Source organism: Cherax quadricarinatus, chromosome 54 (genome assembly GCF_038502225.1).
Source record: "Cherax quadricarinatus isolate ZL_2023a chromosome 54, ASM3850222v1, whole genome shotgun sequence".
Classification (NCBI taxonomy): domain Eukaryota; kingdom Metazoa; phylum Arthropoda; class Malacostraca; order Decapoda; family Parastacidae; genus Cherax; species Cherax quadricarinatus.
In genome coordinates this window covers 20,330,122-20,342,735 of record NC_091345.1, presented here as the reverse complement: position 1 = coordinate 20,342,735, position 12,614 = coordinate 20,330,122, and the positions used below count along the sequence as shown (strand labels likewise).

The following is a 12,614-nucleotide window of genomic DNA, read 5'->3' as shown; positions in this document are numbered from 1 at the left end:
AAAAGGTTCAAGCAAGTTTGCTGGGCTAATATCATAAAGCAATCATGTATAGAGCATATATAAAGGATGTATAAAGCAACCATGTACAGAGCATGTATAAAGCAACACTGCATCCTTGCCATTACAAAACCCTGTTATCAAATAGCTGAGTCAGTGCTTGCCCTGATAACCTACCTTCCTTGCCAAAAGGAACACATGACTACACTATATCAATTACTAAAAGGACAAGAAAATGTTAGAGCAGGACTGTTTGAATATGCATAGCTATAAAACAGAAAAAGAATTGCCTGTTAATCTTATGAATATAAAGAAGCTGGATGTCCTTGTGTTATGCAAAACAAAGTTAAAGAGGTGGGAGAATTTCAATGGAAATAAATCAGGTATATCTGAAAGCACTGGAGCTAATGAAGTGGTGGTAATATTCAATGGTTGATAGGAAGAAAAGATATATATAATAACCACTAAATCAGGATGAGAAAAAAAGATTTTTCAGAAAATGGGAAAACAATCACAGCTGGAAACCAATAAATTACAGTACTGCAACAACTTTGGTTAAGAGTGGTAGACAGCTGGGATGGGATCAAAGGAGATGGTATGCATTACCCCTGTAAACCTTAATAGAATTATAGATAGCTAAATAATAATGAGCTTTGCTTCAGTAACAATATAAGTACAGTAATCAGAATGAAGTGAACACAAATAGCTAATTAAAACATTACCAAAATAAGTTAAAGAGTATGAAAGGTAATGTAAAACACAATAAGTATCACCATAAATGTAAAAGTGTAACTGAAAGGAAAGAACTGAAGATATTAAATTTTTCTCTGAAAAATATGGTATACTGTGATGTCAGCTGAAAGTAACTGGACAATAAATTTTAAAAAAATCTATATACTTTAACTATTTTTTTTTATCTGAAAACTATCAAAACAATTTACTGACTTATTATTTATAGTACCTGCAACATTCATGAGGTACACCCGGCCAAAATTCGCAGCAGCACCAGTCAGAAAGACACCACATAAAGCTACACATATGCGCTGCAGGTTCTGCTTCATTACTAGTGCATCAGTTGTGTAGATGATGTCAATAACATGACCAAGAGCAAAGGGTACAGCCATTGTTATTGTACTTGATATTGTCAGAAGTCCAATAGCATCTAAAATCAAATCATATTAAGACTCAAACATATGCATAACAGTACAATACAACATTAAATGTTCATATTAAACTGCATACAATACAGTACAATATATACACATTTTCAGAGCAACAAAATATCTATTACACTGTATGCCACTTACATGCTAAAGTCCACCTTTCAGGTTTTGCAAGTGTAAATAACCTTTTAACCTCAGAAGAATTCAAAACTTGAAATTTACCAGCTTCATCTAAAGCTTTAGTTTCATTAGCTGCTAAATGCAGGGAGGTGTCAGCAACACCCCTGCCACTTCTGGTGTGTTGCCATCTCAAATTCCCTAGAATAGATAAAATAAATTGCTGCAATAAGTTTGGAAAGGAGAATGGGGAAAGGGAAGGAAATAAATGGTCAAAGATGAGTGTTCTATTTAGGGAGTAGAGTACTGTAATATAAATTTCATTATCTCTGTCTAGATTTAACAACATGTAAGGTGTTGGGAGCAGTAAGAGGATTAAATTCTGTTTGTTATGTTCATTCATTTATAGCTTTGTTGTTGTTGTTGAGCCGAGCCATGGAGAGTACATTTTTTAGTATTACTCTGGCTTTCATTAACCTACAACCACAACAGTGGCGACAAGGATGGGATCATCAGAGCCAAGGGTAGTGAGCCACTGTGTGCAGATGAACGTAGTGGAGTACTGGCAGCCCAGAATGTTGCAGCAGTGGTGATGATTGTATGACGACGACGACGACGACAGCGGCAGCGGCAGCAACATGAGCAAACATGGCAGTGACATCACAGGGAAGGTTGGAACCTTTCAACCCACTAAAGATTTCTTTGGAGCCAAAAACAGGGCTCAAAGTCGGCAAAATCGCCGATGCGTATACGTCGCCGAGATTGCTAACTTCACAGGAGCGTAATTCCATGAGTTTTCGACCAAATTTCGTACTTTTGGTGTCATTACCATCGGGAAAAGATTCTCTATCATTTCATTAGAAAAAATAATTTCTTTTTTTTTTTTTCCAAAAATTTATCAACATAGAATGACAGTTTCAGAAAGGGGCTTGCGACAGTCAAAGGGTTAAAGGCTGACTAAGTCCATGAGAATATGTGGAGATTTTAAATATGTAAATCAACAAATTCACTGTGAAAAACATCCTTAACCCAGGATTGAGGAATTTTTGTCTGTAGTGGGTAAAGGCAAAATATTTACAAAATTAGATTTAACCCTTTGAGGGTTTCGGATGTACTAGTACGGCTTACGACCCAGGGTTTTTGACGTACTAGTACGCCTAAATTCTAGCGCCCTCAAATCTAGTGGGAGAAAGCTGGTAGGCCTCCATATGAAAGAATGGGTCTATGTGGTCAGTGTGCACGGTATAAAAAAAATCCTGCAGCACACAGTGCATAATGAGAAAAAAAAAAACTGACCATTTTTTTGGAATAAAACAACGACTTTGCACTGTATTTTCGTATGGTATTTATTGTTGTATTCTAGTTTTCTTGGTCTCATTTTATAGAATGGAAGGCATATCATAGAAATTGAGATGATTTTGACTGGTTTTACAATGAAAAGTACCTTGAAATTGAGCTCAAATAGCAGAAATGTTCGATTTTTACCAAAGTTCTAAAGTAAACAAATCATGCTAAGCATCCAATACACGTCAACTGGTGAGTCTAATATTCTTTTGCAAGTGCGCCAATATGATTCATACCATTTTTTACACTAATGCAGTAGTCTGCATAACAGTAAATCTTCTATTTTTTGTGAGAATAAAAATTCAAAGTGGAAAGCAAAAGAATGTAAGAGGGGCCTTGAGACGTGACTAATGAACAGAGGAAATGTCATTTTAGTGCCAGGAATGTATTTCTTGTTTGTTCTGGACCCTATTCGGAAATTGGCATCTTTTGAAATTTGTGTGAAATTGGCAAAATTGCTAAATTCTGACCAATGTACTGGATAGTTGAAATTGGTAAATGGGTGGTTTCTTGCGTTCATTCAATAGAAAAAATGGAGTTCTAGTGAAATATTCATGTTTTTTGTCGACTAGTACAGTGGAACTGGCCGAAAATGGGGCTCAAAATGGGCAAAATTGCCGATCCGTAAACATCTCCGAGACCGCTAACTTCGCGAGAGCATAATTCCGTAAGTTTTCCATCAAATTTCATATTTTTGGTGTCATTATGATCGGGAAAAGATTCTCTATCTTTTCATAAGAAAATATTTTTTTTTTTTTTAAATTTGGCCGACCCTGATAACGAGTCTCGGAGAGGGCCTGTCAACCCTCAAAGGGTTAAAGGATGCTTATTTACAAATACCTGTAGATGAGAGAAGCCAACAATGTTTAGTAATTAATACCTGCATGGGACTTTTTAAATATAAGAGACTACCTTTTGGAATTTCCTCATCTGGTATGTTCCAAAAATTTATTTCCCAATTGTTTGTTAACCCCTTGACTGTCGCAACCCCCAAACCTGAGGTGTCTCCTGGTGTCGCAAAATTTCAAAAAAAAAAAAAAAAAATATTTTTTCTTATGAAATGATAGAGAATCTTTTCCCGATTGTAAAGACACCAAAAAAACAAAATTTGATAGAAAACTGACGGAATTACGCTCTTGGGAAGTTAGCGACCTCAGCGATATTTACAAATCGGCGATTTCGCCCACTTTGAGCCCTATTATTGGCTAATTCCATTATTCCAGTCAACCAAACTCATAGCTATTTCTTCAGAACTACATTTTTTCTATCGATTGAGTACAAGAAACTGCCCATTTACCAATTTCAACTACCCAATAACATGGTCAGAAATTTGCAATTTGGCCAATTTCACGAAAATTAAAAAATATGACAATTTCAAAATAAGGACCAGAATGAACAATGCAGACATTCCTGGCTCTAAAATAACATTTTCTTTGTTCATCAGTCATGTCTCCAGGCCCCTCTGATATTACTCTTGCTTTTTATTTTGAAATTTTATTCAAACAAAAAATAGAAGATTTACTGTTATGCAGACTACTGCAATACTGTAATAATTGTAAAAATTACATCAACCCATTCATGACTGCATATTAGAATGGCTATTTGGACATTTATTGGACAAGGACATCATTTGTTTACTTTTGAACATCGGCAAAAATTAAACATTTCCGGTACTTTGTGCTCCATTTCCAGGTTCTTTTTATAGTAAAATCAATCAAAATTACCTCTATTTCTATAATATATTTTCCATTCTATCAAATGAGACCAAGAAAACGAGAATACAACCATAAATACTATACGAAAATAGACCACAAAGTCGGCATTATGCACTGCGTGCTCCAGGATTTTTTTTATATGGTGCACACTGACCACACAGACCCATTCTCTCGCATGTGGGCCTACCAGCTTTCTCCTGCTTGATTTGAAGCTGCTAGAATTTATGAGTATATATACCTCAAACACGGTACCTCGTAAGACGTATATATACGGCCGTGACAGTCAAAGGGTTAAATTGGAAGGGGTAGCATCCTATTTGGATGATATCATAATGTGTGGCACCACAATCTGAACATGATAGATTCAGGCAGGTGTTGAGTATTTTACAAGAGCATAATGTAGTACTGAATAAGAATATGTTAGTGTTGAAAACCTGATCTACTAAATATCTGGGGTATGAAATTTCAGAGGAAGGTATTAAACCTTCTTCTAAGAAGGTGGAGGCTACTGTGCATTTACCATCACTTAAGTCTGTAGGAGAAGTTCAGTCCTTTGTGGGGATGGCACAATTGTATGATTTATTAAAAAAGGGGGCTACATTTGAGCAGTCTTCAGTGGAAGAGGAGGCTGTTCAAAGGATTAAAAAACCATTTAGAGTTTTCAGCTTTGTTGACTAATTTTGCAGGAGAGCATCCATTAATAATTGAGGTTGATGCTTCCTCTGTAGGTGTTGGATGTATGTCAATCCAGGAAGTAAATGGCCAGGAAAAACCCTGTATATTTTGCTAGTAAGAAATTTTCTCCAGCAGAACAGAATTATTCTCAACTTGATAAAGAAAGTCTAGCTTTAGTGTTTGCTGTTAAGAAATTCAGACATTTTTTGCTAGGGAGAAAGTTCATTGCTTGCACAGATCATAAACCAGTGCTAGGTTTGTTTGGAAAAGGAAAACATTCCAGTAAATGCAAATGCCAGAATTCAGCATTGGGTCCTGTTATTAGCTCAGTATGATTATGAATTGTTATTCAAAGCTGGCAAGGAAAATGTTACTGCAGATGCATTAAGTAGATTACCTATTGAAGATGATAGCTTCGAGTCAGGAACACCTACAGAATATGTAAGATTAGTAGTTTCTAGATTTACAAAATATCTCATTTGACAAAATCAAAGAAAAAACTGTGATAGATGCTGTATTATCCCAAGTAGTAATAATGTTAAATATAGGTGGTGTAAGAACAGTGTACTTTTATCTGACTATAATTCAGTCAAACCTGATCTGACTATTCAAATCAAATCCAAGTTTATTCTCTATAAGGATTACAATGCGGGGTTTACAGATTTTGGTTATTGTGTGGTTTACATGTAATAAAATACTAATTACAGAGGGGGCCACTGGAACACCTAGCATGGCTAGGCCTTTCAGGCAAACTTAGATTAATTCTTAACCCTAAATTATTACAAATTGTGGAGTAAGTTGACTAAATACTAAGTGACTAAATACTAGTTTGTGAGTTTAGCAATGTGAATGGTTTTGTTTTGGCACAATACATAATTTCTATATTGGAGTATCACAGGCAAACTTGTGACTAGTTAGGAATCATTATTTTAAGATTAAGAAACGTATTTCTGTGCTTATAGTCAAATGGGTGAGTGAGTGAGCGTAAGTGTGAACCACCAGGTGGTTTTTATGTAGTTAGTTGACGGGGTGTATCAGGGAGATAAGATGTTTTCTAACAGTAGTTTTGAAGGTGATGAATGTGTCTGCAGTTCTAGAGTTTTCAGGTAGGGTGTTCCAGATTTTAGGGCCTTTGACATACATTGAATTTTTGTAAAGGTTTAGTCGGACACGGGGAATGTCGTAGAGATGTTTGTCTGGTGTTATGCTTGTGGGTCCTGTCACAACTATCAAGAAAGCATTTTAGGTCAAGGTTAATATTGGATTTTAAGGTCCTGTATATGTAGACTGCACAGTAGTAAGTGTGGATGTTCTGAACAGAGAGTAAGTTTAGATCTATGAAGAGTTTGGGGTGTGTTGCCAGGGATGGAATTTAGTGATTATTCTTATGCGGCTTTTTGTTGAGTTATTATTGGCTTTATGTGTATTGCTGCAGTTGATTCCCAAGCACAAATAGCATAGGTGAGGTATGGATAAATGAGTGATTGGTATAGTGTGAGAAGGGCATTTTGCAGCACGTAGTATCATGATGATGTATTATTGTATAGGAATAGAGTGGCAGTGCCTGTATAATTAAGATGTAAGGTATTAGAGCATTTACATATGGGTCATAATGGTAACAATGCTATGAAAGCAGAAGCAAGGAAGTGGGTCTGGTGGCCAAAGATGGACCAAGATATTGCAGAAGTGACAAAGAATTATCTGATGTGTTTTAAGAATTTTAAGCCAATTTCATCTGTCCTATCTTGGCCCAGCACTGGGAAACCATGGTCTAGAGTGCATATAGACTATACAGGTCCAGTTGAGGACAAATATTTTTTGGTAATTATAGATTCCTTTTCAAAATTCTTAGATGTGCAAGTAACTAGTTCCATGACATCCAAAGTTACTACTGAGTTACTGAGGAAATCCTTTTGCAATTTTGTGTTACCAGATATAGTTGTCAGATAATGCTGCATACTGGAAGCCTTGAAGCATTCTTTCTTAAGAATAGTATTGAACATATTACTCCAGCCCCATATCATCCATCATCAAATGGTCTGGCAGAGGAGGCAGTAAGAACATTGAAGGAAGGATTACACAAATTTACAAAAGCATCTCTTAATGCTAGATTATGTAGGTTCTTATATAACTGGAAAATTTGCTATAATTTTCCTATAATTAGTAATGTGTATGTAAAGTGTTAATATAATGTAAAGATGAAGTATTAATGGTAGTCACAAACTACCAAACTACTTGTGAGGAAGTGAGCGAGTGGTTACAACCGAGTGGGAGAGGACAGGGGGTTGTGTAGATGGCAAGAGGGCAGTGTTGGACACGGGTGTGGAAAGTTGAATGCTGGTCGTCTCAGCTCTTTGTTGGACCCCAGGGAAGGGATCATAAAAGGAAAATTGAATCTGGTGTATTGCCCAGGTGGATGTCTTGAGAGGTAGTGTTGACTCTTCCAAGGAATTTGGAAATCAGCCGAATCTTCAAATGGTATTAATTAATGTGTAATAGACGTAGTATCGTCAGAAATTGATGAAGTTCACACCACGTGTAATGTACACCTCCCAGTGTATTAATTCTCGCTACAGGTATGTTAATTTATACTGGCCAATATGAATTGCCTACTGAAAGGGAGGCTTTATGATATACACAACACCAAAATCACAATATGGTGAGTAATCTTGAATGTTCTTTATACCTTTTTCTAATCAAGTAATTGATTTATATTTATATAAAATTACCCAAGCAAATTACTCAAATCAAGTAATTTTTATTATCTAATATATACAGTTCACATATAAACTCTCAGTGTTACTGGCATAATTTTTCAAATAATTTTAAGAACTATATGTTCTAATAATAATTTAAGGTCCAGATGTGTGAGACATGAACTAAGAAGGTGGGCATGAAGGAGGGATATTATTGTGACCTGGTGTCCTTAAAGTCCCACTTGACTCTGAGGTACATCAATATCAGTATATGTAAACTGTTTGATGTACCAAAGTTTCTTCACAATTATGGGGGTGAAATGTTAATTCAGGACACTTCCTGTAAAATTTACCCATGCAATTTCTCATATAACCATAGGAAAACTGTTCATTCCTCCACTACTAAAACACCAGAAGAAATGTTTAATAGGAATTTTAAAGTCCCAGTAGCAGCTGTCAAACATCATGTTAGGGGAAACAAATCGTTGTCTAACATACCCACTGGTGAACTTCAGGGAGAGGCAAAGCAATTTTAAGTTGATGATGCTGTGCATGTCAAAAATATTGGAAAAGGTGACCCTTGGGTAGAAGGGAAGACTGTGGAGGTATGAGGGGTTAGGAATTACAAAGTGTTAATTAGAGGTTTTGGTAATACGATATGGAAAAGGGATATAGATCAACTCACGCCAAGGTTTAGGACTGGAGAACAAACACTGATTCCAACAGTACCAGAAGCTGTAAAGAGTGGTTTAGAGGAACTGCCCACTATAGATAATAGTGGTAATAAACTTAAGGATCAAGTTAGTATGCAGGAAGAACCTCTTGGGAGGTTTGATGAGGACAACAGCAGCGTGAGAGGAAAGGTTGCACTTCAGGACAATGCAAACCCTCCATATCTCCGGAGTTCCAGAAGAGTGGTCAAACCTCCAGATAGGTTGGATTTATAAGTGGTTTGGATGATGAGCTAATCTTTGCATAGTAACCATTCCACCTATTGTGATGATAAGGTAATTTGGAAAAGGAGGAATGTAAGGTGTTGGGAGCAGTAAGAGGATTAAAAACTGTTAATGTTCATTCATTTATAGCTTTGTAGTACAGTGGACCCCCGGTTAACGATATTTTTTCACTCCGTAAGTATGTTCAGGTGCCAGTACTGACCGAATTTATTCCCATAAGGAATATTGTGAAGTAGATTAGTCCATTTCAGACCCCCAAACATACACGTACAAACGCACTTACATAAATACACTTACATAATTGGTCGCATTCGGAGGTAATCGTTATGCGGGGGCCCACTGTAGTTGTTGTTTGTTGTTGAGCTGGGCTGTGGAGAGTACACTTGTTATTGTTACTATGGCTTTCATTAACCCACAACCATAAAAATGATCTGTAATGTGTATCTGCTTCTGATAGTACAGAATGTTTACATTTTACACAGGAGTATACCTGGAGGAGATAAAACATTTAAGAGTTTACCACAAAAAGTACATCTAAATTTACAAAAATAGCATTTTAATTACACATACTTGAAACAAGTGCAGATCTTGTATCTTGAAAATGTTGTCCATGAAGCTGTGGTGCATTTTTTGATTGTCTTCCTAACGTGCCAGTACTGATCCTTAGTTGCATCCATACCTATGAAGAGGTTAATTTAAGGAATTAGATATACAAAATTTTCAAATATTAACCTAATAATATACGATTACTGGTAAATTTCGTGTCATTCTATTCTATCACTGTACACTGTATAATGTGGATTTCATACATAACTTTCTTTAGGTAGAGATTAGATTTTTTTAAGATTTTGCCACCAAAGTGGCTAGTTTATTGCGCACCCCATATCCATCCTGTGGACGGTAGCACAGGAGCATATGGATACACAAAAGGCCTAGGAACTAGGCCCCAAAAGGGGCCACTTATCTGTTACAAGCAAATTTAGGAAATTTGCTTAGTATATCTGGTATCTTATTTTCATTAATAAGATATCTTGACATGTCACATAGGTTATTATACTATCTCTGTATTCCTCAATAATTAGATAATTAAGCACATAGTGTTCAAGATAGTGACCATATGCCTGATCACATAATTTGCATTTAGTTTGATAATCATCTGTGTCTCCCAAACTGCCAGAAGTACTTGTAACCAAGCCTAAGCCTGGCCACTACAACATCAGTCAGTCTGTTCACATTGCAAGTTGCTCCATAAACATACTTATCTATGTTTATGTTATCATAGTGGGTTATAGATCTACTCAGGCTTCTAACTTTAGGTAGAGTCACCATACCTAAAGTTTCCCAAATTTCTGGTTATAGAGGGTTTGGCAAAATTTTATCAGACTTCAGAAGTTCCCAGAGCTCTGAAGTCCAAATTCAAGATACAGTGCTTCAATGTACAGTATACTACAAAGGTATTGTATTGTATTAAAAAAAAATTAACATACCCCTGAACTAGCACCTCTTAAGCCTGGTAGCCAGCTAGAATGAAGAGCCAACAACAGCGTGGGATCTAAGGCACCTAGAGGAACTTTGGGGCTACGACATGATATAGCCGCTAACAGACCTGACATTTCCAGTCCTGTAAAGAGTAAGCAAAGGTCACAGATTTACCACAAGAGAAATTACTAGTAAATGGAAGACAGAATGCTATTTCTCTCTTGTCAACCTTGTGGGTTAGTTGCAAATTGTTCCAGCCATGGTACTGCACTTTAGTCTTTAAATATAAATAAGTTATTGTTAGTAATTATTATTACCATACATTCATGGGGAAGTGCTAAACCTTTGACACTTACACAGTGCATTGGAATGGAAGGCAGTCAGATTCAATCTATAGAAAGGGGGAAGGGTAGTTAAAATTCTTTGGATCAAGAGCCCTGCATGAGCATTAAGGGAGGGGGTGAAAGACAAATAATGAGTCCTTTATCTGAACCAGGTTTCACCATCACTGGTCTTGATAAAGCCCAGTGATGGTGAAACACTACATAAAGAACTCTACTACATTTGTTTCTTCTTCCACCAAGTGTCGGTATATTGCCAATATCTCCAGCATTAAAGCACAACAGTTATACAGAAAGCCCAATAATAACATCACTGATCTAAAATCTAAAACTTAATCAATGAAATAGAAAATCAAGTGTGCTGTATATAATGTACAACACAGATATGTACACCTATTTATTTGTTTTTCTAGTTACTCATATATGCAATATACAAAGCTACAGGTACACAAAGTACAATTATCAGTGTAAATTACCCAGGATAACCCAAAAAGTCAGTGACCTACTTTCAATGGGTTCCTTGTAATATCTTATTAATTTTGGGGGTTATCCTAAGTAATTTACACATGTTAAACTATATATGATAATTGTACTTACGTGTACGTATACCTAAGTAAATTTAATAAACACTATAGTGATGAATTAAGATTTTTTATCAAGAAAAATGTAAATATATTTATGTTCAATGGGAACTGCTAAACCCGTGAGTTAAGTGGAGGTACTAAGTTTGATCCAAGGAAGTGAAGGGGAGCTCTACTTCCCTGGATGAAGAGCTCTTCACCAGCATCATGGCACTCAGTGTGTCAAGTGAACATTATCTGCACTTTAAGTATATTTAGGTACAATGACAATTTCTGGATGAATTGCATTTGTCTTACATATCAACATGTGTAAATTACCTAGTATAGGCCAAAAAAAATAGTCAAACTGACTTATTTACATTGCAAATAATGTAAATAAGAATAATGTAAATATTATTAAAACCGTACAACACTGCTGTAAAATGAAATTTTGTTTAAGAAAACCATTTCTCTGATTTTTATACGTACAGGTGTTACAAGCGCGTTACAAGAGTGTTACAGGTGCTAGAGGGGTGTTACAGGTGCTAGAGGAGTGTTACAGGTGCTAGAGGAGTGTTACAGGTGTTACAAGTTTCTGAGTCTGGGACCAACAACTGAGTGACCAACTGATGGCAACACTCTCTCACATAAAGGAATTAATTCATTAAGTAAGTAAGTAAGTAAGTAAGTTTATTCAGGTATACACAAATACAGTTACATAGAATTATCATACATAGCAGCATGTGTGTAGAGAACCTAGGATAACCCAAAAAAGTCAGACAGAGTGACTTATTTCCATCGAGTACAAACTTTTATTATCTCTCTATATAACAAATATATTGTAACATATATCTACCTTTCTATATATTTAATATTCATCGTAACTCTTCATTCGAATAAATTTTGTGTAGTGAATACCCATGTAACTGTTATTTAAACCGAATTTTTATGCTAAGGTAAAAAAAATAAGTATCTGATTTACTCAGTTCATTCTCACTTTACTCAGATGTGTTCTGTTTTTATTAGCAATAATACATGTTACAGGAAGCTGACACAGGTAAACTATCGGCAGGACATTATTAGAAATAAGCCACTGTGACATATTTTGGCTTCTCCTTGGTAATTTACACATAATGTAAGCGTAACTTATGTTGGGAATGGTATAAAATACCGACAAGTTGAAAATAAGACACATGTGCAACATGTGAATAAATACTTGACCAACCAACGTTATAGATCATGAAGGTGAAGTCTTCACCTCCCTGAGGGACTCAAATACTTTTTCTCCAAGGTTGATGGACTGATTACACTATCTTTATTTCACTACTACTGCTGCCTCTGTATTTGACTGAAGAAGCCTACTGTGTAGGCGAAATGTTTCATCAATAAAGATACGTGTCTGTTCTCTGAATCATTTATCTACAATAAAGATACCTAACTGCTGCACATATGTCTTAATTCTTAAACGTAACTAGGAATTGTTTTCGTCCAGAATTGTTTAAAAATGTGTGTAGATAAACTTATTTACTAATGAGTTATATGAGTATTTCGCTTTTGGTGGCGTTCACGAC

The 12,614-nt window shown here is 35.9% G+C and overlaps 1 protein-coding gene across 2 annotated transcripts in view; it reads right to left on the bottom strand.

The window, feature by feature from the left end:
• Nucleotides 1–11,690, bottom strand: part of LOC128699175 (ATP-binding cassette sub-family B member 10, mitochondrial) — an 80,248-nt gene extending 68,558 nt beyond the window's left edge. Inside the window, exons 1-6 of one of the 2 annotated variants that reach the window (XM_070096719.1) lie at nt 11,533–11,688; nt 10,151–10,284; nt 9,234–9,342; nt 8,961–9,031; nt 1,305–1,478; nt 959–1,159 (exon numbers count right to left, since the gene is read on the bottom strand). In XM_070096719.1, coding sequence (XP_069952820.1) covers nt 959–1,159; nt 1,305–1,478; nt 8,961–9,031; nt 9,234–9,340 — 553 coding nt within the window. In that variant the 5' untranslated portion in view covers nt 9,341–9,342; nt 10,151–10,284; nt 11,533–11,688. Of the gene's footprint in view, nt 1–958; nt 1,160–1,304; nt 1,479–8,960; nt 9,032–9,233; nt 9,343–10,150; nt 10,285–11,532 lie in introns of both variants that reach the window. The other variant, XM_070096718.1, reaches the window with a different exon arrangement.
• Nucleotides 11,691–12,614: the final 924 nt, after the last annotated feature.